Source organism: Ahaetulla prasina, chromosome 9 (genome assembly GCF_028640845.1).
Source record: "Ahaetulla prasina isolate Xishuangbanna chromosome 9, ASM2864084v1, whole genome shotgun sequence".
In the NCBI taxonomy this organism is placed as follows: Eukaryota; Metazoa; Chordata; class Lepidosauria; order Squamata; family Colubridae; genus Ahaetulla; species Ahaetulla prasina.
Window position 1 is genome coordinate 6,613,413 of NC_080547.1, and position 25,416 is coordinate 6,638,828.

The window sequence follows — 25,416 nt, forward strand, 5'->3', positions numbered from 1 at the left end:
AAGGAGGGGAGGGGAGGGGAAAAGAAAGGAAAAGAAGGAAAGGAAAGGGGATGAGGAAGGAAGAGGATGAAGGGAAAGGAAAAGATCTAGGACAGGTGTGTCAAACTCACGGCGTCGCAGCATCACATGACGTATCGCAACTTTTTCCCCTTCGCTAAAACGGGGACAGGCATGGCCAGCGCGTGATGCATCCAGGCCACGGGCCGCGAGTTTGACATCCCCCGATCTAGGAGGAAGGAGTCTGCCAGCAGAGAAGCAGAAAATAATTGAACAAGAGAGACTTGATAGATCAGGCACAAAGGCAGAGAGATGATACATACATACATACATACATACATACATACATACATACATACATACATACATACATATATATATATATATGTAGGTCTTTGGTTATTCGGGTTTTCTCCCGCGTAAAATTGGAAGTGTCTTGGCGACGTTTCGACGAAGTCTCATTCGTCATGACGAATGAGACTTCGTCGAAACGTCGCCAAGACACTTCCAATTTTACGCGGGAGAAAACATCCCAGGTTGGACCACTTCTGTATGCTAACTTACCCACCCACCCACCCTTGGGATCTGCCAGCGCCCTGCTGAGGCCAGGCACGTCCTCAGGGGAGATTTTAGAGCTAAAAATTAAGCGACCATAGCTGAGGCTGAGTTGAAAAAAGCTGGGGAACGTCACCAGGGAGGCGGATCCTCAGAATTTTTTCAACTCAAGACCCTAGAGCTAGAGACTAGAATAACCCAGAATGGCACCTCCCATCGCCACACTATGGAGAATCAGCGGACGAAAGCATCTTTTGAAATAGTTTGACCAACAATTACCCCACCCCTCCCCACTTTGCTCTAAATCCCACCAGCTGCCCAAGAAGCTTCACCGTTTTCCAAATCTTGACTCAAAAAAACACATTCAAGGATCGCTTGGAAGCACAGCAAGAACCCACGGGGTGTCGTCCCTTCGAGGGGCCAGGTCCACCTCGTTTCGCCCAGGGAAAAACACGCATGCAGCTGAGAGACCATGAGAGGCAGCCAAAAAAAATGTCAGAGGACAGACGGGAGGGGGGAAATGGGCGAGGAAGAAAGAAGGAAGAAATGGAGGAGAGAAAGCGGAGGGAAGGAAGGAGGAGGAAAAAAAGGGAGAAGCAGAAGAAGGAAGAAATGGAGGAGGAGGAGGAGGGCAAAATTGTGCTCAGGGAGCAGAGAGATTCACGTCGGTTGATTCAGCAGTATAGTGGTTTCCCTCTGATTCTTTTCCTTATCTACGAAGAACGAGGAGAAAAGATATTGGGTTGCAGGGCTGAACAAAATAAGATCCTTGGTTTCTCACTTCAGCTACGAGGGTTTCTACCTTTGTCCTCCAGGCAGGAATATGCTACTTAAGGCATCCCAAACAAACATTCCGTTCGTTGCTGCCGATGACCATAATCCCAAGTTCCTTGGTGCCACTACCTTGACGTTTCCCCCAAACCACGGTTTCCCATCTTTCAACAAACTCCGCCGCTAGAGGGGATGAGGACGGCAGCTCCAAATCTCTCGATTAAATGTCCGTCCACCAAACGAGTCAATGGAGGAGGTCCCACGGTGTGCTACATCCTCGGGGAGAGGCTGACGAAAGCCCGTCAAACGTCCCGCCGAAAGTCAGTGCTGAGAACTTCGTTCGAGGAAGGCAAAGGGAAGAGTGGAGATAACAGTGATGTCTCACCACCGCAAGGAGACCGCCGGTCCAACGTCAGGCCCGTGTTAGGATTAGGAGCCAGAAGCCCCCCTGGACGGGGCTTCCCGAGTTGAGCTGCCTGTTTTCCCATGATTTCCCACCCACCCACCCCCCGCTGATGGCCATCCAGGAATCGACGAGGAGGAGGCCTGCGGGTCAGTAGAAATGTTTCCGGCTCCGTTCTTGCCATTTGTTGTAAACGATCACGCCGACGACGATGGCGAAGACGATGGCCACCAGCGAAAAGAAGACAATCAAGAAGAGAGCAAGGCCGCTCATGGGCTCCATCGGCGTCACCACTACGAAGGACAAGAGTGCAGAGGTCGGACTCAGCTAGAAGAACCATCTCTAGTTGAGTCAACATGGGAGGCTGTCGGGTACATCCAGGTCACGATTGTCCCAAAGCAGGGGTGAAATCCAAATTTTTTTACTGCCACTTCTGTGGGCGTGGCTTGGGTGGGCGTGGTGTGGTGTGGCTTGGTGGGTGTGCCAGGGGAAGGATACTGCAAAATCCCCATTCCCTCCCCACTCCAGGAGAAGGAAACTGCAAAATCCCCATTTCCTCCCCACTCCAGGAGAAGGATACTGCAATATCCCCATTCCCTCCCCACTCCAGGAGAAGGAAACTGCAAAATCCCCATTTCCTCCCCACTCCAGGAGAAGGATACTGCAAAATCCCCATTCCCGCCCCACTCCAGGGGAAGGATACTGCAAAATCTCCATTCCCTCCCCACTCCAGGGGAAGGATACTGCAAAATCCCCATTCCCGCCCCACTCCAGGGGAAGGATACTGCAAAATCCCCATTTCCGCCCCACTCCAGGGGAAGGATACTGCAAATCCCCATTCCCGCCCCACTCCAGGGGAAGGATACTGCAAAATCCCCATTCCCTCCCCACTCCAGGGGAAGGATACTGCAAAATCCCCATTCCCGCCCCACTCCAGGGGAAGGATACTGCAAAATCCCCATTCCCGCCCCACTCCAGGGGAAGGATACTGCAAAATCCCCATTCCCGCCCCACTCCAGGGGAAGGATACTGCAAAATCCCCATTCCCTCCCTACTCCAGAGGAAGGATATTGCAAAATCCCCATTCCCTCCCCACTCTGGAAGTTAGCTCTCTGGCAGCCTTCCACGTGAGATAGGTGGGTGTTGATAACTTTCCTCCGAAAGACCTGCAGACTGTAAATGAAAGTAATTTCCAGTCATATAAATAAAAGAGGTTTTGCGGGACTAAGATGGTGCTTTGCACTTTCTAAGGAAGCCTAGGTCAGAACAGGTAGGAAGTTCCACATCTCATGGGTCATACGCCCTGAATGAACTTAATTATGCATTGTGTAATTAAAAATAGGGGCCTCCCTGCGTCTGCCCTGATTGGGTGAAATTAACCGCCATACTTACTCCCAGGAAGTTTCATGTTCTCCACCACAGGAAGGAAAACTTCTTTGTCGCGCTTCTCTTCTTCCAGCGTCCGGTCAACCGTCAGCTGGTATGTTTTCAGAGAAATGATGTCGTGATTGTCTGAGTTCAAAGAGGAAGGGGGACATAATGAGGAGGGGGCTCCACTAGGAGCCATTCACCAAATCTCTTTCCCAGTTAAGCTGGCTGTTGAATTTTGCTCCGGCTTTTGAGATTTAAAAGTTTAGAATAACAGAGTTGGAGAGGGACCTTGGAGGTCTTCTAGTCCAGGGGTCACCAACCTTTTGGACCTCAGGGAACACTAAATTCATAATTTTAAATCCTGCAGACCACTAAATCACCGGGCTTGATTTGGTAGGTTGTTGTGAATCCGGCTGTAGGGAATCCCTTAAAACAGGGGGTCTCCAAACTTGGCAGCTTTAAGACTTGTGGACTTCCAACTCCCAGAATTCTCCAGCCAGCATAGTTGCTACGAGCAATCCCAGAGAATTCTGGGAATTGAAGTCCACAAGTCTTAAAGCTTCCAAGTTTGAAGGCCTCTGCCTTAAAACGTAGCACAATGTGCAACTCCAACTACAGGACTTCCAACAGTTCATTTAGTGATCGTTCAGAGTTACGACATCACTGAGAACAGTGACTTACGATCATTTTTAGGACCACTGCAGGTTCCTCGCGGTCACGTGATCAAAATTTAAATTCTTGGCAACGGGCTCCTATTTATGATGGTTGCAACGTCCCGAGCTCATGTGACCAGGTTATGCACAACTGCAATGACTCACTTAATGACTGTGGCAAGGAAGTTTGTAAAACGAGGCAAGAATTACTTAATGAATGTCTCACTTAGCAATGTAAGTTTTGGGGTCAATTATGGTCGTAGGTCGAGGACTACCTGTAGAAAAAAAATCCAGAATTGTGGGGGGGTTTTTTCCATAGCAGCCTTCCCACCATTCTTGGTATCTTCCAGAAACACTGGATTTCAACTAATATAGTTCAGATGTTCTAGAGTTCAACTCCCATCAGTCTCCAAGCAGTAGTCCTTGACTTATGACCGCTGTCAGGGTTCCAACGGATGCCCTAATTAAATCATGAGTCTTGAGCCAAGATTCAAAAGAAATCCAGTTATTTATTAGGAGCTTCATGTCGGCACGTTCCCAAGAGAAGCCAGCTCTGACCCTACGTAATTTACGCTCCAATTATGACCCTGTTTCCCCCCTCCCCCCAGGGTGTGTCATCAATCACATTCGCCAACGGAGCAATTTCACAGGTTGTAGAGGTCACTCCCCTCGGCTGCTGTAGGTAAACCTGGGATACAGCCTTGAGAGATCTATCTTTGGCTGCTGTGCCATTTCGCTGGTTTCCCATCTCCCTGGCCTATGGCAACTCGAGAGCAGATCAGGGATGCTTTGAGAGTCGATAACCATCACTAGTTTTTAAAGATCTTCTCCCAAAGTAAAGACAGTAGGAAAAATTCTTCCAGCTATGCTGGGCTTGTGAGCCATACCTGACAAGTCTCCGGTGGCGGAAGAGATCCCGAAGAAGTATCCACGTGGTAAGTGGACTCTGGGAACGTCAATGCAATCTCTCCATTCGTGCTTTCCGTCAATGTCGAGCAGGACCTCAAGTCAAACAAGAGAAGACTCAATTTTTGGCATCATCCTTTCCAAAGCTTACTTGGGAGAGTCCTTGGGAGGGATGTGATGATTGGGTATTGGAACTGTCACTCAGAGCACGATAACAATGGGCATTTCCTTCCGGTTTTTAAATTTCAGACAGAGGGGATAACGAAGAGAGGAGAACTTGAGGGGGTGGGAGAGGAAAGATGAGTCTGAGAAAAGCTTAATGTTGTGGTCCGCCAGCAGCCTGCGGAGCTAGCAATGGAGTCGGACAGCAATGAGGCTGAGGTGAGGCCAGGGCCATCGGGGAGTGAGGTGCAGACTCCAGAGACTGATAGTAGTGAGGCAGAGGAATAGGAGGAGCCGCTTCCTAATGCACACGTAAGAAGAGCTGCCAGAAGGCAAGAGCAGCTCAAGCAAAAAGGACAACTCGGGAGTAAAGCCAAGAGATGATTGGCCCCTCCCATAAGGCTTAAAACAGACCAGCAATGGCGTTTGGGCTTTGCCGGAAAACAACGTTGGTAGCTTCATCTCCTGCTTCTTTCTATGTCTTGCATTTATTTTTGTGACTTCTGAACGTTTGCCAAGAAAGGCCTTCGGCAGTTTGCCGAATTGGACCAAGGTTTGCGATAGGACTGAGGAATTTGTGTTGGGAGGAATTTGTTTTAATTTGAGTTGAACTACGCTGGGAATCGGGTAATTCCCACCTGTTCAAATAAATTTTGTTTTTCCATGGACTAAGTTCATTACTACCTACTTGGGCCTGGGTCACAACAATGATAGAGAGATATGATAGAGATATGATATAAGTAGATGATAGAGTTAGGGTTCTCTAAGCATTCTCTAAGCGGTTTACAGAGTCAGCCTCTTGCCCCCAACAACCAGGGTCCTCATTTTACCGATCTCAAAAAGGATGGAAGGCTGAGTCAACCTTGAGCCGGTCAGGATCGAACTGCTGGCAGTTGGCAGAGTTGGCTGTATTCTAACCACTGCCCCACCGTTGCAGACCGCAGACACTTACAGTAAGCCTCCTCTTCACGTAGCGGATCACCAGGAACGTGTCGTGCTCCAGGTTGCGAATGATGGCCGTGCAACCCCCGAGTTCGGTCGGCCTCCCGTCCCTCTCATGGTCGTAGACAAGGGTCCCGTTGGTGACCATGGCCGAGACGTACGGGAAGACACGCTGGAGAAGGAACAGAAGGAAGAGACCACGTCGCCATTCGGACAGCTACTTTCACACCGGTTCACATTCAACAAGAGTGGAAAGGAGCATGCAAGGAGGGATGCAACAGAACCGAGCTGGAGAGGCCGAGATCAGGATGCGATGTGTTGGGAAGCAAGGCAACTCAACTCAACTTTGAGCAACTCAGCGTTGCTGACTCTCAGAAGGAAGCAGTACAGAGGCCCTCAAAACTAGACACCCACCAGATGTTTGAAGGTGAACTCCCACAATCCTCAGCATGGGCCGTGCTGGTTAAGAAATTCTGGTTCTGCCTCACAACCAAAGAAACGGAAGGAAGAGGCCTGCAATATCCCTTTGCCTTAACCAAGCCAGCTACACCCTAGGGCAGGTCAACACTTTCCCATCTTGGCAACTTTTGAGGTGTGGATCTCTATTCCCAGAACTTTCAGCCAGCATGCCCAGGAGATTCTGAGAGTTTGTTTGTTTGTTTGTTTGTTTGTTTGTTTATTTAAATTTCTAGACCGCCCTTCTCCCGAAGGACTCAGGGCGGTTTACAGCCATATAAAAAACAATATTACAAATATTAAGATAATTTAAAATGAAATATTTAAATTTATGCTAACTCCATTTAAAAACCCATTTAAAATTTCAAATTAAAACTATCAGGCCCGTCCTGCGCGATGAAATAGCCATGTTTTCAGCTCGCGTCGAAAAGTTCAGAGATCAGGGAGTTGGCGGATACCTGGTGGTAGTTCGTTCCAGAGGGTTGGAGCCTCCACAGAGAAGGCCCTCCCCCTGGGGGTCGCCAGTTGACATTGTCTAGCCGACGGCACCCCAAGGAGGCCCACTCTGTGGGAGCGCACTGGTCGCTGGGAGGCCATCGGTTGCAGTAGGCGGTCCCGTAAATAAAGTTGAAGTCCACTCATCTCAAAGTTGCCCAGCTTGAGAAAAGCTAACTTAAACTAGCGCTCTCTGATTTTATTGGTTCCAGCGATATGAGGAATCTGAAATGGGGGAACTGGAACTAGAAACCTCTCCAAGCAGCAAGGAAAAACTGTTAAGAAAATAGCAATACCACTTAGACTTATATACCGTTTCACGGTGCTTTACCGCTCCACTCCAAGCGGTTTACAGAGTCAGCCTATTGCCCCCAACAATCTGGGTCCTCATTTTACCAACCTCAAAAGGATGGAAGACTGAGTTAACCTTGAGCCGGTGATATTCGAACTGCCAAATTGTTGGTAGCCGGCAGTCAGCAGAAGTAGCCTGCAGTACCACACTCTAACCACTGCGCTATCATGGCTCAGCTGCCCTGTTGACAATAGCAATAGCATTTGGACTTATACACCACTTCATAATGCCTCGCAGCCCTCTCTAAGCAGTTTACAGAGTTTGTCCCCAACCATCTGGGTCCTCATTTTAACCGACCTCGGAAGGCCGACCTTGAGCCGGTCAGGATCGAACTGCTGGCAGTGGACAGAGTCAGCCTGCAATACTGCATTCTAACCACTGCGCCACCACGGATCTTATCATCACATCTATAGAGGAAAAGGAAAAAGACTCGGGTGCAAACAATCACTGCGCTGAGCTGTGCCATGCCATTGCCTGCCAGAAGTGATAGCTGAATCAAGGAGCAAGGAGAGAGAGAGAGAGAGAGAGAGAGAGAGAGAGAGAGAGATATGGGATGGACATGGTTGGAATAAAGGATCTAGGAAAGGACCATATCAAATACCTGGTTTCCTGAAGAATACCTCTTCTTCTGGGCCTGGGAATCCAGAATGGTTATTGCAATGCCGGAGGGAAGGGGAAGGGACAGAAGCAAGAGAGAGTCACCCAACAGATTGTCTCAAGCTGACCTAGTCTTTCTTCATCCAATCCCTGAGCTTCTTCTTCTTCTTCTTCTCCTCCAAGGCCCACCGTTTAGGTTATGGCAGCGATGGCGAACCTTTTCGGCGCGTGGAAACGTCATGCACACGTGCGCGCGCTCGTCGGAGCTGCGCTCCCCAAAAGCTGAACTTCCAGGTCCTGGCGCACATGCGCCCCTGACAATCAGCTGGCCGGCGTGCATGCACAGACCGGTTTTTGGCACCGCCACGCGCGTGAAGGACAGCTGATCGTCGTGTCCACATGCATGCCGGGAACCCAGAAGACAAACAAGGCAAGGCCGCGTGCGCTGGGCAACATGGCTTTGTGTGCCACTTTGAGCACGTGTGCCATAGGTTCGCCATCATGGGGTTAGGGAAAGGCTGGAAGGGTCCCGGGCTAGAAAACTAAGGGATCCTGGAAGTGGAGTGGCTGGTGGAGAGATCTCTGCTTTTAAAAAGACAATTTGTACCAGAACGCAGACTGAAGCAAGCCCACCCAAGTAGGAGGTTCAGGCAAAGTGGGTCCCCTCCAGGACCCTTCCATTAAATGTTTTCTTATGGGACCGAGGAAGTGTGCCATCTCTGGCACAGCCCCCTCCTCCCTCAGAAACAGCATACCATCACCACCACCAGATATACTGTATTTTTCGCTCCATAAGACACACTGCTTTTTCTCCCAAGTGGGTGGAAATGTCTGTGCGTCTTATGGGCGAATATGGACAACAGGCAGCAAGGGGGAACGGAGGCAGCAATCCCCACCGCCAGGACCAGCTGATCGGCGGTATTCCGGGAGGCCAATCCAACCACCGATCAGCCGTTCGGCAGCGAAGGCTCCAGCATTCCCCAGCAGAGGCAGCAGACATGGAGGAAGCAGCAATGGCGGTGTTTCTGGTCAGCCAGCCCGCTGATCGGCGGGGCTACGGGAGGCCGGGATTCAGTCATCGTTCAGCTGACCGGTGGTGGGTGCAACAGAGCAGAGCCCTGACAAGCCACATGCTGGGGCTGCGATAACGTGGTGAATTTAACCAGGCTGTTTGCTGCGAGGACGCTAACCAGATGAATACCGGATGGACGCTGGGAGGCAGAGGCAGATATTTTTCTCCTTGTTTTCCTCCACAGAAGGCCCTCCTGGGGTCGCCAGTTGACATTGTCTAGCCGACGGCACCCCAAGGAGGCCCACTCTGTGGGAGCGCACTGGTCGCTGGGAGGCCATCGGTTGCAGTAGGCGGTCCCGTAAATAAAGTTGAAGTCCACTCATCTCAAAGTTGCCCAGCTTGAGAAAAGCTAACTTAAACTAGCGCTCTCTGATTTTATTGGTTCCAGCGATATGAGGAATCTGAAATGGGGGAACTGGAACTAGAAACCTCTCCAAGCAGCAAGGAAAAACTGTTAAGAAAATAGCAATACCACTTAGACTTATATACCGTTTCACGGTGCTTTACCGCTCCACTCTAAGCGGTTTACAGAGTCAGCCTATTGCCCCCAACAATCTGGGTCCTCATTTTACCAACCTCGGAAGGATGGAAGGTTGAGTCAACCTTGAGCCGGTGAGAATCGAACTGCCGAATTGCTGGTAGGTGGCAGTCAGCAGAAATAGCCTGCAGTACCACACTCTAACCACTGCGCTATCATGGCTCAGCTGCCCTGTTGACAATAGCAATAGCATTTGGACTTATACACCACTTCATAATGCCTCGCAGCCCTCTCTAAGCAGTTTACAGAGTTTGTCCCCAACCATCTGGGTCCTCATTTTAACCGACCTCGGAAGGCCGACCTTGAGCCGGTCAGGATCGAACTGCTGGCAGTGGACAGAGTCAGCCTGCAATACTGCATTCTAACCACTGCGCCACCACGGATCTTATCATCACATCTATAGAGGAAAAGGAAAAAGACTCGGGTGCAAACAATCACTGCGCTGAGCTGTGCCATGCCATTGCCTGCCAGAAGTGATAGCTGAATCAAGGAGCAAGGAGAGAGAGAGAGAGAGAGAGAGAGAGAGAGAGAGAGAGAGAGAGAGAGAGATATGGGATGGACATGGTTGGAATAAAGGATCTAGGAAAGGACCATATCAAATACCTGGTTTCCTGAAGAATACCTCTTCTTCTGGGCCTGGGAATCCAGAATGGTTATTGCAATGCCGGAGGGAAGGGGAAGGGACAGAAGCAAGAGAGAGTCACCCAACAGATTGTCTCAAGCTGACCTAGTCTTTCTTCATCCAATCCCTGAGCTTCTTCTTCTTCTTCTCCTCCAAGGCCCACCGTTTAGGTTATGGCAGCGATGGCGAACCTTTTCGGCGCGTGGAAACGTCATGCACACGTGCGCGCGCTCGTCGGAGCTGCGCTCCCCAAAAGCTGAACTTCCAGGTCCTGGCGCACATGCGCCCCTGACAATCAGCTGGCCGGCGTGCATGCACAGACCGGTTTTTGGCACCGCCACGCGCGTGAAGGACAGCTGATCGTCGTGTCCACATGCATGCCGGGAACCCAGAAGACAAACAAGGCAAGGCCGCGTGCGCTGGGCAACATGGCTTTGTGTGCCACTTTGAGCACGTGTGCCATAGGTTCGCCATCATGGGGTTAGGGGAAAGGCTGGAAGGGGTCCCCGGGCTAGAAAACTAAGGGATCCTGGAAGTGGAGTGGCTGGTGGAGAGATCTCTGCTTTTAAAAAGACAATTTGTACCAGAACGCAGACTGAAGCAAGCCCACCCAAGTAGGAGGTTCAGGCAAAGTGGGTCCCCTCCAGGACCCTTCCATTAAATGTTTTCTTATGGGACCGAGGAAGTGTGCCATCTCTGGCACAGCCCCCTCCTCCCTCAGAAACAGCATACCATCACCACCACCAGATATACTGTATTTTTCGCTCCATAAGACACACTGCTTTTTTCTCCCAAGTGGGTGGAAATGTCTGTGCGTCTTATGGAGCGAATATGGACAACAGGCAGCAACGGCGAACGGAGGCAGCAATCCCCACCGCCTGGAACAGCTGATCGGCGGTATTCCGGGAGGCCAATCCAACCACCGATCAGCCGTTCGGCAGCGAAGGCTCCAGCATTCCCCAGCAGAGGCAGCAGACATGGAGGAAGCAGCAATGGCGGTGTTTCTGGTCAGCCAGCCCGCTGATCGGCGGGGCTACGGGAGGCCGGGATTCAGTCATCGTTCAGCTGACCGGTGGTGGGTGCAACAGAGCAGAGCCCTGACAAGCCACATGCTGGGGCTGCGATAACGTGGTGAATTTAACCAGGCTGTTTGCTGCGAGGACGCTAACCAGATGAATACCGGATGGACGCTGGGAGGCAGAGGCAGATATTTTTTCTCCTTGTTTTCCTCCACAGAAACTAATGTATGTCTTACACTCCGGAGCGCCTTATGAAGCGAAAAATACGCTAGCTGGCAAACTCTCAAAATCCAATCAGCGTAGGCTTCTTATATACCTGCCTAATTGCTAAGTTCTGCAGGGGAGGCTCTTGGGAAAGTGACTCCAAACGATTAGTAATTATCACACAACAGACGCTCAAGTGACTCCACTAAAACAGAACCAACAGACTTCCGGTTTGGCACCGTAGGTGATGGCGGTGATCTTTACGATCACCAACCTCTGGATTATGTGGAATCGCTAGGACAGCTTAAATCTGCTGCCCAGCGGTTCGGAAAACCCCCTCTTCGGGAGAAGGAGAAGGGGTGAGCTGAGGGCAGAGGTTGAATTTCCCTAAAGCCCCTGAGAAAAAAGGGGTTTGAAGGGTTAAATTCCCTCCAGCAACCCGAAGTGCTCCAGATCCGAGGATTCTTCTGCTTTGGCGGAACCAATCACCACGACCAAACGCCGAGATTTATTTTGGACAATAAAGGATTATACCGGACAGAACGAAAGTGGGAGAACTTTAAGCAAGTAGCCAAGCCGATTCCCCGATACTTTGTAACAAGCTTGAAAACAGCAAGAAAATGGAGGCGAATTGTTAACAAGTTAACGAGTGGAAAGCGAAAGTGATACTTTCAGCGTGTGCCTCTACAGTTGGTAATTTGCATTTTACTTGCTGCTTTAACTCTTTGCTGCCTGCTGATAGAATTTAGGGAGATTTTTTAAATACTGCTTTAAAAGACTGTGTTTCTCAGAAGTTAAGATTTAAAGTGAATATTAAATTGGAAATAAATAAATAAATAATTTTATAGAAGATGGCAGCCAAACAATTAAAGTCTACTGTAACAAAGAGCTTTGGAACTTTATCAGCTGGTGCCTCTCCAGCTCATACAGCAGAGACTAGAACATTGAATTTAGAGGCGTTACAAGAGAACTTAAAAGGCTTTATAGAAGAAAAATTTAAAGTTATAACTGATGAGATGTCTGAAATGAAAGAGCAGATATCAGAAATTCAAGTGGGAAATAAAGAAGTTAAAGAAGGATTTGTAATGGCAGTACAAAGTTTGGCAACGAATGTGATTTTATTGGAAGAGGAGGTTGAAGTAATTAAGCAACATAATTCAAAATTAGAAAATAAAATGGATGAATTTCAAAGTAAAATGGAAAAGACAGAGGATGAAATAGTTTTGATACAATACAGAAATATGGAATTTGCTCTTAGAATCCGAGGTTTGAAAGAAAATAAATCTGGCAGAGATGACAAAAATCTCCGCTTACTTGAAAGACTATATACTAGAAAAATATATTTTAGAATGGAAAATGTGGATTGATTATATTTAAAATAAGTATCAGATAAAAAAAAATATCGAATAGCATATGAGTAAATTTAGGAAATATTTTGTATTAGATATATTTTTGAAGGAGAGGGGAATTGAGAGTGTGACTAAGTGTGGTGTGACTAAAGATTATAATTTAGGAATTATTTTGGATTATGATTGTTAGTTTTGATACCCTGCATTTTGTTCTGGGAAGTCGGGGTGGGGGGTGGGGGGTAAGGGGGAGGGGAATTGGGGGGGGGTTTGGTAGAGATGGAGTGATGGTTAATGTACAGGGATTATTGAAGAAATATAATTAATGTAGGGTCGGGTCTGCATAGTTACCATTTTAGAACGGTGGGGAGGGAGAAAGAGAGTAGGAGGTAGGAAAGAGGAGAAGAGGAAGGAAGAGGGATAGTAGAGGGAGAAGGAAGGTGTAGGGTGGAGTGGATGTAGATAAGAGAAGGAGAGGAAGGTTTGGAAAGTAAAAGAAGGTAGAAGAGGGAAGAGTGTTAAAAAGGGTGGTGGTGACTGGGCAAGCCCGACTAATTGTATATAACTGTACATTGGATGAATTATTTGATATGATTGTAAAAATAAAACTTTTTATAAAAAAAAATAAAAAATAAAAAATAAAACGGAACCAACAAAAACAGCACGCTAAATATATCAAAACACAAGAGAGCCGAGTTTTTCCATACAATCTCAAGGAAAGAAAAAAAAAAACCCTCAGATCCTCAAATCAATTAATCCGCATTACAGGAAGTTGAGCCCCGAATTTATGTCCTTCAGCAAGAAACTTGTTTTGCCCCATTTTATGACAGTTGCTAAGTGAATCGCTGCGGCTGTTCAATTAGTAACATGGTTGTTAAGGCAACCGTTGGCTTTGCTTGCCAGAAGGTCTCAAAAGGAGATCACCCCAGAAACGTTGTGACCGTCATAAACGCGAACCAGTTGTCAGGCATCCGAACGTAAGTCACATGACCCTGGGGGATGCGGCAACGGTTGTGTGAAAAAGGGCCATAAGTCATTTTTGTCAGTGCCGTTGTATCTTCGAATGGACACTAAATGAACTGCTATAAGTCGAGCACTACCTATGCTGTCGGCAGCCTTTTCAAACCAGAGCGGCCTCATAGCACAAACAAAGGCCGGGGAAAATAATAACCAGCTCAGTGGGGCAGCATCCCAAACACCAAAGCCATTAGAGGGAAGGAGGAAAGAGGTCATTTTGACCCTTAACCTCCAAGGACCCCCCAATGGGCAGAGTATTCCTGTCTCACCCTCTCCAAGAGAGCTCTGGGGCAGAGGTGGCCTTCAAATAATTCAACAACCGGTTCGCCCCAGCACTGAAAATGTGAGTGTGCGTGGATGCGCGCAGCCTTCTGCACATCCTTTGCTCGCATGCACATGGGTTAAATAAAAGACTTCATAGCACCGGGGCGGGTGGGCAGGCCCGCCTTCAGGTCACAACTACCGGTTCACACGAACCGGTATGAACCAGCTGAATGAACCTGCTCTAGGAAGTGACCAGAACAGGTTGCAGTTCTCACTTCCTAAAACTATGCGTGAAAACACAAGAGCGGTGCCTGTCTGATGCTCCAAAGCCCAGCCAGCTGTTACTTCCAGGCCCGGGGGTGGTGGGAGGAGATGGGTTCACCATTCTGCCTAAATCGGCCCTTCCCCACAATAACTCAAATTGTTCCAAACAACCTGAACATACATTCACCCAGCTTCTGTGGATATTGCAAGTCAGAAGGTATGAGCGTGAATGGCACAATACACCCAATAGCTAATTCTTCACCTAGGGCTCATATGGGAAGCCGCGACAGATTTGGAACTGGGGAACATCATGGCAGCCAACCCATCTTCTTAGTCCAATCAGAACAGAGCTGGAAGGGACCTTGAAGGTCTTCTAGTCCTCTGCTCAAGCAGGAGACCCTATACCATTCCAGACAAGTGGCTGTCCTTTAAAAATCTCCAGTGATGGAGCACCAACTTTCTGGAGGCAAGCAGTTCCACTGGTTAATTGTCCTAACTGTTAGGAAGTTTCTCCTTAATTCCAGGTTGCTTCTTTCCTTGATCAGTTTCCACCCATTGCTTCTTGTCCTGCCCTCAGGGGCTTTGGAGAATAATTTGACCCCCTCTTCTTTGGGGCAGCCCCTGAGATATTGGAATACTGCTATCATGTCTTCCCTTGTCCTTCTTTTCTCTAGACTAGCTTCAATGGTCAACCATGAGCAACCAAATGCCTCCTTCTGCCTGCACGGCTGTTCCAGGGTGGACCTTACCTCTTGCTGCTTCTCCTCATTGGGATAGGTGTCTACAAACACGCCCAGCCCTATGAAGGTATCCTTGCTGCCAAAGGCCGGCCCTGAAATAGACATGAAATTGTGTCCATAACAAACCGCCCCGGCAAATATTTCTCCAATGTTTCACGCTTTCAGAAAAGCCAAAAGGGTTTTCCCTTAAAACAGGAATATTTACCATATTTTTCAGACTATAAGACACATCTTTTTTAAAGTTAACAATCATAAATTAAAACGCAACATAACTCATAATCCATAGTCACTCCTCACCCTTTGGTATCCTCAACTCCTCTCCCAATTAAACATATAAACTAGTATAATACAATTCCTTTAACTTCATACCCTGTACTTTGTTCTGGGAAGTCTCAGTGGGGGGTGGGGGGAGAAGTGAGGGGGAGGGAGTGGAAGATGAAGGATTATTAATGTACAGGAATGATTGAAGATATGTAATTAAAAAATAGAAATAATTTCAACAATTTGAAATGAAATTGGAGCTGCTCAGCTGCCATTTCAGAAGGGAATGGAAAGGGAGAGAGGAGTCGAGAGAGTGAAGGAAGAAAGTAGTAGGAAAAGAGAGAGGGGGAAAGGAGAGGAAGAAGAAAAGGGAAAGAGAGAGGGTTAGAAAGGGGGGAAGAGAGGAGTGGGGAAGGAGGAGAGGAAGTAGAAAAGTGAAAGAGAGGAAGGATGGAGAAAGTAGAAGAAGGTAGAGAAGGGAAGAGGAAAGGTTGCGTTAAGGAAGGAAGTGGTAGCTGAGCAGGCCCGAATAAGTAACAAATGAAAGTTAATGATTAATGTTGAATAAGAGACTGTACATTGAATATGTTGTTGGAAAATGGAAATAAAACTTTTTTTATTAAAAAAAAAAAAAAGACGCATCTTTTGTGTCTCCCAAAAGAGGCTGAAAATGTCTGTGCGTCTTATAGACCAGGGGTCTCCAACCTTGGTCCCTTTAAGACTTGTGGACTTCAACTCCCAGAGTTCCTCAGCCAGCAAAGCTGGCTGAGGGACTCTGGGAGTTGAAGTCCACAAGTCTTAAAGGGACCAAGGTTGGAGACTCCTGTTATTGTCGTGTCCCACTCCTCCGCTGACGGCCGGGTCAGGGAAATCCGAATCAGGCGTGCCTCTGCAGCTCTGCCAAAGTCCTAGCAAAGTCCTCAGGGCAGGCAGGAGACCAGTAAGTGACTTCAGCAAGATATGTTTAGACTTTGCCTGACTCAGAGAATGCCAGAAAGCAGGTCCTTTATATAGGCCATGGGGTGTGGCTCCATGACTCAGCACTTATCCAGGCCTGCCCCTCCCTTCCTTCTGTTGCCTCCGCCTATCAAGTCTTCTGACGCGAGGGTCACTCCAGTCGGCAGCTGTTGGTAATTGACCTCCCTCAGGCTCACATGCTGTGGAGGAGGGGGAGGGGTCTAGTTGCTCCGTTTGCCTGGGCATGGAGCCAGAGCTGGGGGCTGGAGGTATTTCTTCCTCTTCAGCCTGTCTGGGCATGGAGCCAGAGCTGGGGGCTGGAGGTATTTCTTCCTCTTCAGCCTGTCTGGGCATGGAGCCAGGGCTGGGGCCGGGAGGCATGCTAGGACATTCCTCAGCGTTCGGAAGCAGATAAGAAGACCCCGGCTGAGGTGAGATTGGACGAGACACAACAGTTATAGACCGAATATTGCCAGAGCCCTGAGCACCTGCCAGCCGTTTCTTTGCCTCCACACACCCCGTTTACGGGCCTTTTTTCGGCCTTTTTCAGGCTTTTTTTTTCAGCCCGGTTTTTGAGGGTTTTTTCTGCCCGTTTTCGAGGCTTTTTTTTTTTTTGATCCATTTTCAAGGATTTTTTTCAGTTCATTTTTGAGGCTTTTTTCAGCCCGTTTTTGAGAAAGCAAGCAAGCTCAGAGAACACCAAGGACCCCTCATGTCAACCCTGAGCTATAACGTATTTTTCAGACTATAACATGCACCTAAATTTAGAAGAGGAAAATAACCCCCCCAAAAAAAGTTTTTGGTTTCCACGCGCCCCATGTTTGACCCTTTTTTTGGGCCTGTTTTCGAGGCTTTTTTTGGGGGGAGCCCTTTTTGAGGCTTTTTTCGGGGGGCACTTTTCGTGGCTTTCTTCGGCCTGTTTTTGAAGATTTTTTTCACCCTGTTTTTGAGGCTTTTTTCAGTCTGTTTTTGAAGATTTTTTTCACCCCGTTTTTGAGGCTTTTTTCACCCCGTTTTTGAGGCTTTTTTTCTGCTTGTTTTTGAGGCTTTTTTTCTGCTTGTTTTTGAGGCTTTTTTGGCCCATTTTGTTCACCCCAAAAAACAGACCAAAAAAAGCCTCAAAAATGGGCCAGAAAAAGCCTATAAAATGGGCCAAGAAAAGCCTAAAAGCTTCATAGATTTCCAATTGGGTGAAGGTCTGGGCTATTCCCAGGCCATTCCAGCAGTGGAATAGGATCATCTTGAAACTCCAAACAAAAAGTGGTGTTATTAGCCATCAAACCTCAAAAAATACACTTTTCCCTAAAGGTTTCCACAATTTTGGCCACTAATACGACAAAGTTTCTAGCTTAGTTCAAAAGACGACTTGGGCCAAAAGATAATTTAGTACAAAGTTGAAGATCCAATTGGGAAACTTCCTTATATCTAACACACAAAACACTCTCTATATAAAGCTTTTTCTTTCATTGGTTCTACTGAAGGAACCAAAGAAAAGTATCAAACAGGTATTTATTTATTTATTTATTAAATTTTTATATACCGCCCTTTTCCCGAAGGACTCAGGGCAGTTCACAGCCAGATAAAACAACAATGAATAAATACAAAGTAAAACAATAATTAAAAGTTACCCCTAACCAAGGAAAGGAGATCTTTCTAAATCTGCCAGAAGATGGGCTGGCTTGCTGCAAAGAGATGGCAGGGCCAGAGATCAGAGTTTGGCATGTATTTGGTAAGCTTTTTACCTGGCTGCATCCGATCCTTGGCGTACCAGATGGCAAATCCATCACCATTAAGGTTTTTCTTCCCTTGTCCATGGATTTTGAAATGCACCTGCATCTCCCAGTCTCTCAAGTAACAAGGCTGCGGAAAAGAAAAAGATGCGAATTAGAAAGGAGGGAGAACCATTAAAAACAGAATAACAGAGTTGGAAGGGTACCTTGGAGGTCTTCTAGTCCAACCCCCTGCTCAAGCAGGAGGCCTATACCTGTGATGGTGAACCTATGGCATGGTTCACTTTTTACATTCACAACTACTAATATTAATACAGTTCCCTTAAATGCCGTGATAGCTCAGGCTGTTAGAAGCCTGTTATTAGAACACAGCAGCCTGCAATTACTGCAGGTTCAAGCCCGGCCCGAGGTTGACTCAGCCTTCCATCCTTTATAAGGTAGGTAAAATGAGGACCCAGATTGTTGGGGGGGCAATAAGTTGACTTTGTAAAATATACAAATAGAATGAGACTATTGCCTTATACACTATAAGCCGCCCTGAGTCTTCGGAGAAGGGCGGGATATAAATGTAAAATAAAAAAAAATTTAAAAAATCTACTAATATATACTTTATTTCCCTTCCTCCTTTCCCCTATTCTTCCCTTTTTAACGATTTTCTCTTGGTCTCTCCAGAGTTCCACTTCTTAATAAAACATTTACCGGAGGCTGTGTTTATTTTAAGAGCTTGCAAATATTAGACGCTGGAGATGACAACTGTGTTTGCACATTAAGGACAAACCACACACACCCTCAGCAGCCCAGAGTGGCACTTTCCCAATTCCTTGTGCCAATTAATCCATGTATTCTCCTTCTAGCCGAGCTATATTTAGGGCCAGAAAGACAGTAATTAATCCCAACTCGCATGATTAAACTACAGGGAACAGCCAGAACTGCGCCAGAAAGCAAACAACTCGATAAAAGTTCAGCGAATTCTCCCAAGTGTAAAAGCTGCAGAATCAGTGAAGCAGATTATCAGGATATTAGACCTCACTTTAAAAAGCTTACTTTTTTTTTTTTTGTAACCCCGTTATACTCTTATCTGCAATAAAAAAGATTAAAATGCTTTGGAGATTTGAGACCCGAAATCTCAGCAGGAGTCGAAACAAGAAGCATTCGCCCTAGCTCTGCCGACAATTCAAGTTTTATCCAGCTTTTTATACAGAAAAAAAAATGAAGAAAAGCCGCCATCTTTGTCGTTGTGGGAGTTCCATCACTGGAGGCTTTCAAGAAGAGACTGGACAGCCATTTGTCAGAAATGGTATAGGGCCGTGATGGCTAACCTTTTTGCCATCGCGTGTCAGGAGGGGGGGCAGGGGGGGTCATGTGCGTGCGTGCCCACACCCATAATTCTATGCGCCCTGCTCCCGTGCATGTGACACACACACCCCCGCAGCTCCTGGCATGCGATGGCCCAGTAAGTCCATTTTTCTCCCTCATCTGGCTCCAGAGCCTTTCTAGGAGTCAGGGGAGGGACCAAAACGGCCTTCCCCACCCTCCTGGAGGTCCTCTGGATGCCGAAAATGGCCTGTTTGCCAACTTCCAGTGGGACCTGAAGCCCCGTTTTCTGCTGTCCCCAGCCTCCAGGGCCTTTCTAGCAGACTGGGGGGGGGGGCAAAACGGTCTTCCCCACCACCCCACCGGAGGTCCTCCAGAGGCCCGTTTGCCAACTTCTGGTGGGACCAGAAGGCCCGTTTTTTGCTGTCCCCAGCCTCCAGAGCTTCTCCAGGAGTCTGGGGAAGGCGAAAAGAGCCTTCCTCACCCCCCCGGAGGTCCTCCGGACACTAGAAACGGCCCGTTTGCCAACTTCTGGTAAGACCGGAAGTTGGCAAATGGGCCATTTTTGGCCTCTGGAGGGGGAGGGAGGCCATTTTCAGCCCCACCCCCACCCATCCCCAGTGTCCTAGAGAGGCTCTGGAGCCAGGTCAGAGAGAAAAATGGGCCTTCCCCACCACCCTTCCAGGCCCTCCAGAGGCAGGAAACAGCCTGTTTCCCTACTTCTGGTGGGCCCAGAAGGCCCAAAAATCAGCTGGCCGGCGCTGAGCTCGCGTGCCCACTGATATGGCTACGCGTGCCACCTGTGGCACACGTGCCATAGTGTTGCGACTCCGTCATCACGGGTCTCCTGCTTGGGCGTGGGGTTGGACTAGATGACCTACAAGGTCCCTTACAACTCTGTTACATCTGTTACAAGTTGTTATTTTAATCTGTCTATGGGGTTCAAGTAGGCTCTTGAGAAAATCCTGGTACACGCCTCACTAAGCCGATGTTTAATCATGGTTTCTTGGCAAAGCCACCACTGAGTGTTAGAATGCTAAATCTTTACAAGCCCTCATATTTAGAATACTGCATACAGTTTTGGTCACTCATGTTATAAAAAAAGATGTGGAGACTCTAGAAAGAGTGCAGAGAAGAGCAACGAAGATGATGAGGGGACTGGAGGCTAAAACATATGAAGAACAGTTGCAGGTGAAGTGGGTATGCCTAGTTTAATGAAAAGAAGGACTAGGGGAGACATGATAGCAGTCTTCCAATATCTCAGGGGCTGCCCCAAAGAAGAGGGAGTCAAGCTATTCTCCAAAGCACCTGAGGGTAGAACAAGAAGCAATGAATGGAAACTGATCAAGGAGAGAAGCAACTTAGAACTAAGGAGGAATTTCCTGAGAGTCAGAACAATTAACCAGTGGAACAACTTGCCTCCAGAAGTTGTGAATGCTCCAACACTGGAAGTTTTTAAGAAGAAATTGGACAGCCATTTGTCTGGAATGGAATAGGCTCCCCTGCTCGAGCAGGGGGTTGGACTAGAAGACCTCCAAGGTCCCTTCCGTTATTCTGTCCTGTTATTCTGCTTACAAAAAACACAATCACATCGTAAACCAGACCCGATAAACCAACTTAGGGCTTAGCACTGCAGATGAACACATACACACACATCCCCTCCCCTCCCCTTCAGATAATGCAGCCTTCTGTTGCTTTGGGCCCTCCAGGCCTGTTGGACTTCAGTGCCCATAATTCCCAGCTACTCGACTTACAACCGTTCATTTAGTGACCGTTCAAAGTTGCAGCACCACTGGGGTGGCGGAAAAAGTGACTTATGACCGTTTTTCACACTTACGACTGCTGCAGCATCCCCATGGAGCCCTGATCGAAATTCAGATGCTTGGCAACTGGCTCCCGTTTATGACGGTTACAGGGTCCCAGGGTCACGTGATCCCCTTTTGTGACCTTTTGACGAGCGCAGTCAACGGGGAGGCCCGATTCACTTTAACAACCGTGTGATTCACTTAATGACGGCAGTGATTCCCTTAACGACTGCCGCCAGAAAGTTCGTAAAATGCGGGGAAACTCACTTAACAAACGTCTCGCTTAAGAGAAATTCTAGGTTCAATTGTAGCTGCTATGTCAAGGGCTACTTACACCTTTTAACCTCGGCAACTCTACAATGAGCGGCCGGCAGTGGTCAAATCCAAATTTTTTTACTCCCGGTTCTGTGGGTGTGGCTTGGTGCGCGTGGCTTGGCTTGGCGGGCTTGGCAGGGGAAGGATACTGCAAAATCTCCATTCCCGTCCCACTCCTGGGGGAAAGGATAGTGCAAAATCCCCATTCCCTCCCTACTTCTGGGGGGAAAGGATATTGCAAAATCTCCATTCCCTCCCCACTCTGGGACCGGACGGTGGTGGTTATTTGCCGGTTCTCCGAACTGCTCAAAATTTCCGCTCCCGGTTCTCCAGAACCTGTCAGAACCTGCTGGGTTTCACCCCTGGGGAATTCTGGGAGTTGAAAGTCCACACATCACACATGTTGAGAAACAGCTATTCTTAAAAAGATGAAAAGAATCCGCCAGAAGCCCATTCAGCCAAGGCTGTAGCAGCATTGGCTGACCTGAAGGATGTGAAACCAACTCTTCTTCGTTTCCCAAACCACGGCTAAACAAATTCCAGCTTCATGCAATATGCAAAATCCAGTATCAGACCACACCTTCCAACTGGGCAGGATAAAACCACCTTTGCAAAGCAGGCCCCCACCTTTGTTCCCCAAGGACTTGCTTCACCCTTGCCTCCTTTGGCTACAGAAAGGATAACATCAACGGGGAAGCTACCTGCCAATTATTCCAGCCGTAATGAAGTCCCAGAGCCCACCCTCAGGCAATAAAGCCTTACCACTCTGTTCCAGACAGCACCCTGCTTGCTTTGGATATCTGGAGTAAGACGAACAAACTGGGTCATCACCATCGCATTGCCCATAAGTTCCCACAGGGACGAACTGCCAGATCCAACACCTGAAAAACACAAAAGGGCGTTAAGGACCGATTGCTCATTAGGTCAAAACTCGTTTGTTTATTTTTATTTATTTATTTTATTTATCTAGTCACACAGCATATATAAGCGTAAGCATGAAATAACTGTACAAATAAGTATGGGTATGTAATAACTATATTAATTGGATATAATGAAAGGAAACAATGGAACAGGAACGGTAGGCACGCTGGTGCTCTTATGCACGCCCCTTACAGACCTCTTAGGAATGGGGTGAGGTCAATAGTAGAAAGTCTTTGTTTGAAGCTTTGGGGATTTTGGGAAGAGATCACAGAGTCAGGTAGTTTATTCCACGCATTAACAACTCTGTTACTGAAGTCATATTTTCTGCAATCAAGATTGGAGTGGTTAACATTAAGCTTAAATCTATTGTGTGCTCGTATATTGTTGTGATTGAAGCTGAAGTAGTCTCCGACAGGAAGGACATTGTAATAGATGATTCTATGAGTTAAACTCAGGTCATGTCGAAGGCGGCGTAGTTCTAAATTTTCTAAACCCAGGATTTCAAGTCATTCCCAACACCGTCTTGACGTCCGAGGCCGAGCTGTGCCTTTTGACCAAAAACCACCATTATGTGGGACATGGTCACTTATGAAACACTCACTGGCCTAAAAGGCAAAATTAAACCTCTCAAGGAAACGTTTATGAAGCCAAAGGTCAAGCTGTAAACAAAACCCATCTTGCAAGGCTGGTTCTTTGAGTTTGTGGCATGCCGCCTTTCTATTTCCTCGGGTTTCCTTTGAAAACCTCTCTCACCAAAGCCAGGTGAATAACAAAAGTGGAGTTCTGGAGCATTCTGCCCGCACTCACACACACAAATCCACACAATACTTTGCTGTGTGTTGCAAAACAGCCCAGCCAAGCCTAAAAAAATCAGAAGCCAAAGCTACGATGCCAAGCTGACATCCCAGTTTTCAATGGGAGAAATTGACCGCTTGATTGCCATGGAAGTGGAGGAGGACTCACTCACACACCTGTGCAGAGGGACTTTAGAAACGGCACTCAATTGCAACAGGAGACCCATAAACACACCCGCACCCACCTAAGTCCACTCTGCATCAAAATCCCAGCAGGCACACCCCTGTATTTGCCATACACAAAATAAATAAAAACCACAAAGCTGTATTTCTATAAGCCGTCTAGTTTCTGCTTGGGGCAGGGAAACTGGGACTGGTTTCTGCTTCCCTTAAGTTTTTTTTTTCCCATTTCTCCTTCAGGGGAAATATTCCATCCTGTCTTTTTAATATTCCCCAAAATATTTCTTTTGGGGACGGACGGACACCAAGAGAGCCTATTTCATATAAAAAAAAAAAAAACCATCTCACCTTGGTGAGCATCAGACCATCTTCTTGTATCCACCTAGCCACCCTCTCCCCCAAGGTGGAAATGCAACCACTTTCCCAGCAACTCTGGTTACATCCCCAAACCCCCATAACTTTAACCTTAAGACTGTTTACTGTTGACCTCACCCCATTCCTAAGAGGTCTGTAAGGCGTGCATAAGTGCACCAGCGTGCCTACCGTCCGTCCTACTTTCCCCACTTATTCACATCCATTTCCTGTATGGATGTTTATACTTATATCTGTTATACTGTTTATACATGTTTATACTTATATCTGTTATCTTAATCATGTATGTATGAATGAATGAATCAAACTATTTACTAAATCTGCGCTACTATTAATCTTCTCATCGTTCCCATCACCCATTTCCTCCCACTTACGACTGTAACTTTGTTGCTTGTATCCTTACGATTTATATTGATATTGTTTCCTGATTGCTTATTTGTAGCCTATGACTATCATTAAGTTGTATCATTAAGTGTTAAATGTTTACCTTGTGACTATCATTAAGTGTTGTAAGTGTTGCACCTTGACGAAGGTATCTTTTATTTTATGTACACTGAGAGCATATGCACCAAGACAAATTCCTTGTGTGTCCAATCACACTTGGCCAATAAAAAATTCTCTTCTCTTCTCTTCTCTGATTATCATTAAATGTTGTACCTTAATGATTCTTGATGAACGTATCTTTTCTTTTATGTACACTGAGAGCATACGCACCAAGAGAAATTCCTTGTGTGTCGAATCACTCTTGGCCAATATAGAATAGAACAGAACAGAACAGAACAGAACAGAATAGAATTCTATTCTATTCTATTCTATTCTATTCTATTCTATTCTATTCTATTCTATTCTATGATTATCATTAAATGTTGTACCTTAATGATTCTTGATGAACGTATTTTTTCTTTTATGTACGCTGAGAGCCTATGCACCGAAGACAAATTCCTTGTGTGTCCAATCACACTCGGCCAATAAAAAATTCTATTCTATTCTATTCTATCAATAAAACAAAACATCAGCAAGGAAATCTCCCCTACTGTTAATTTTCTCCTTGCACCCAGCAACAGCACCCTCCCGATGGATGCCCAATCCCGGGTAATTTCTGCGCCAACCCCAACCACCCTCCCCACCTCCCCCCCCCCATCTCTGCAACTCTACCGCTTCTTTGCATGCTGCAAAAATAAAAAAAAAGTGGGGGGACGGGACGCTCAACCCAGGCAGCATTGCAAACCCCGACAATTCCCACGCACGCATCTAGGAGAGTAAGTAACTCTTAAGGAAAACCCCTTAAGGCAGAGATGCAACAGGCTCCCTCCAAGGCGGGGGGGGAAGAAAAGAAAAAAAACAACCTCCCGTCTTGGGCAGGAGCTGCACCGGACGGATTTCCACCTAGCAAGTTACCCCCTCCCCAAATTCCAATACAATTGCAAAGAAGCAGCTGCTGCACCCTGGTAAGGCATGGTGAGCGAGTGCTCCCGCTTCAGGTACTCCTCCATCTGCTCCGCCCCGGCTTCCCAGACCAGCAGCGGCAGCCACAGCAGCAGCAGCCGGAGCCCGGCATCCCCGCTCCCGGCTCGCTGAGCCGCCGCCGCCGCCGCCGCCATCCTTGCTCCCTCCGTCGGCCTGGAGTGGGCTCGCGGAAGCCCTCGGCCTCCGGATTGGTCCGTCCCGCGGGCACCGCCCTCTTCCGCGTCCCTTCTCCCTCGTGGATTGGCCGAAGGCTTAGGCTTCGGACGGAGGGCTCCCGCGAAGGGTTCTGGGGAACGTAGTGCAATCGTTCCGTCCGGGTTTTTTTTTTTTAAAGGGATAGCGCCTTTTTTTTTTTTTTGATGTCCTCGGCTTACAGCTTTACATACTTTTATTTGTTTTATTTTATTTATTTTATTTTGTCACAACAATATATGTAGGTATCATACAAAAAGATTATACAGTATATAAACACTTATATGAGTAAATATAAGGAGGTATAAGCATATATATATATATAGGAAGAAGAAAAGAAAAACAATAGGACAGGAACGGTA

The 25,416-nt window shown here is 47.4% G+C and overlaps 2 protein-coding genes across 6 annotated transcripts in view; one reads left to right on the forward strand and one right to left on the reverse strand.

Annotated features, from left to right (window-relative positions):
• TM2D2 (TM2 domain containing 2) overlaps nucleotides 1-14,816 on the forward strand; it is a 30,127-nt gene extending 15,311 nt beyond the window's left edge. Inside the window, exon 4 of the mRNA XM_058194168.1 lies at nucleotides 14,681-14,816. Within this exon, the coding sequence (XP_058050151.1) occupies nucleotides 14,681-14,783 (103 nt within the window). The 3' untranslated portion in view covers nucleotides 14,784-14,816. The remainder of the gene's footprint in view (nucleotides 1-14,680) is intronic.
• LMAN2L (lectin, mannose binding 2 like) lies at nucleotides 582-25,051 on the reverse strand. Of its 5 annotated transcripts, none has more exons than XM_058194161.1 (9): nucleotides 24,840-25,051; nucleotides 21,891-22,009; nucleotides 17,707-17,824; nucleotides 14,756-14,838; nucleotides 9,874-9,906; nucleotides 5,771-5,932; nucleotides 4,638-4,752; nucleotides 3,119-3,238; nucleotides 582-2,019 (listed from the first exon to the last, which is right to left on the reverse strand). In XM_058194161.1, exons 1-9 carry the CDS (start codon nucleotides 24,994-24,996, stop codon nucleotides 1,877-1,879), a joined length of 1,050 nt encoding a protein of 349 aa, XP_058050144.1. In that variant the 5' UTR covers nucleotides 24,997-25,051; the 3' UTR covers nucleotides 582-1,876. The 5 variants fall into 5 exon arrangements, with proteins under 5 accessions (XP_058050144.1, XP_058050145.1, XP_058050147.1 ...); XM_058194162.1 differs by lacking the exon at nucleotides 9,874-9,906 and adding an exon at nucleotides 7,665-7,697 and having other exon boundaries at nucleotides 24,840-25,049; XM_058194164.1 differs by lacking the exons at nucleotides 9,874-9,906; nucleotides 24,840-25,051 and adding exons at nucleotides 7,665-7,697; nucleotides 24,268-24,480.
• Between the last annotated feature and the right edge of the window lie 365 nt (nucleotides 25,052-25,416).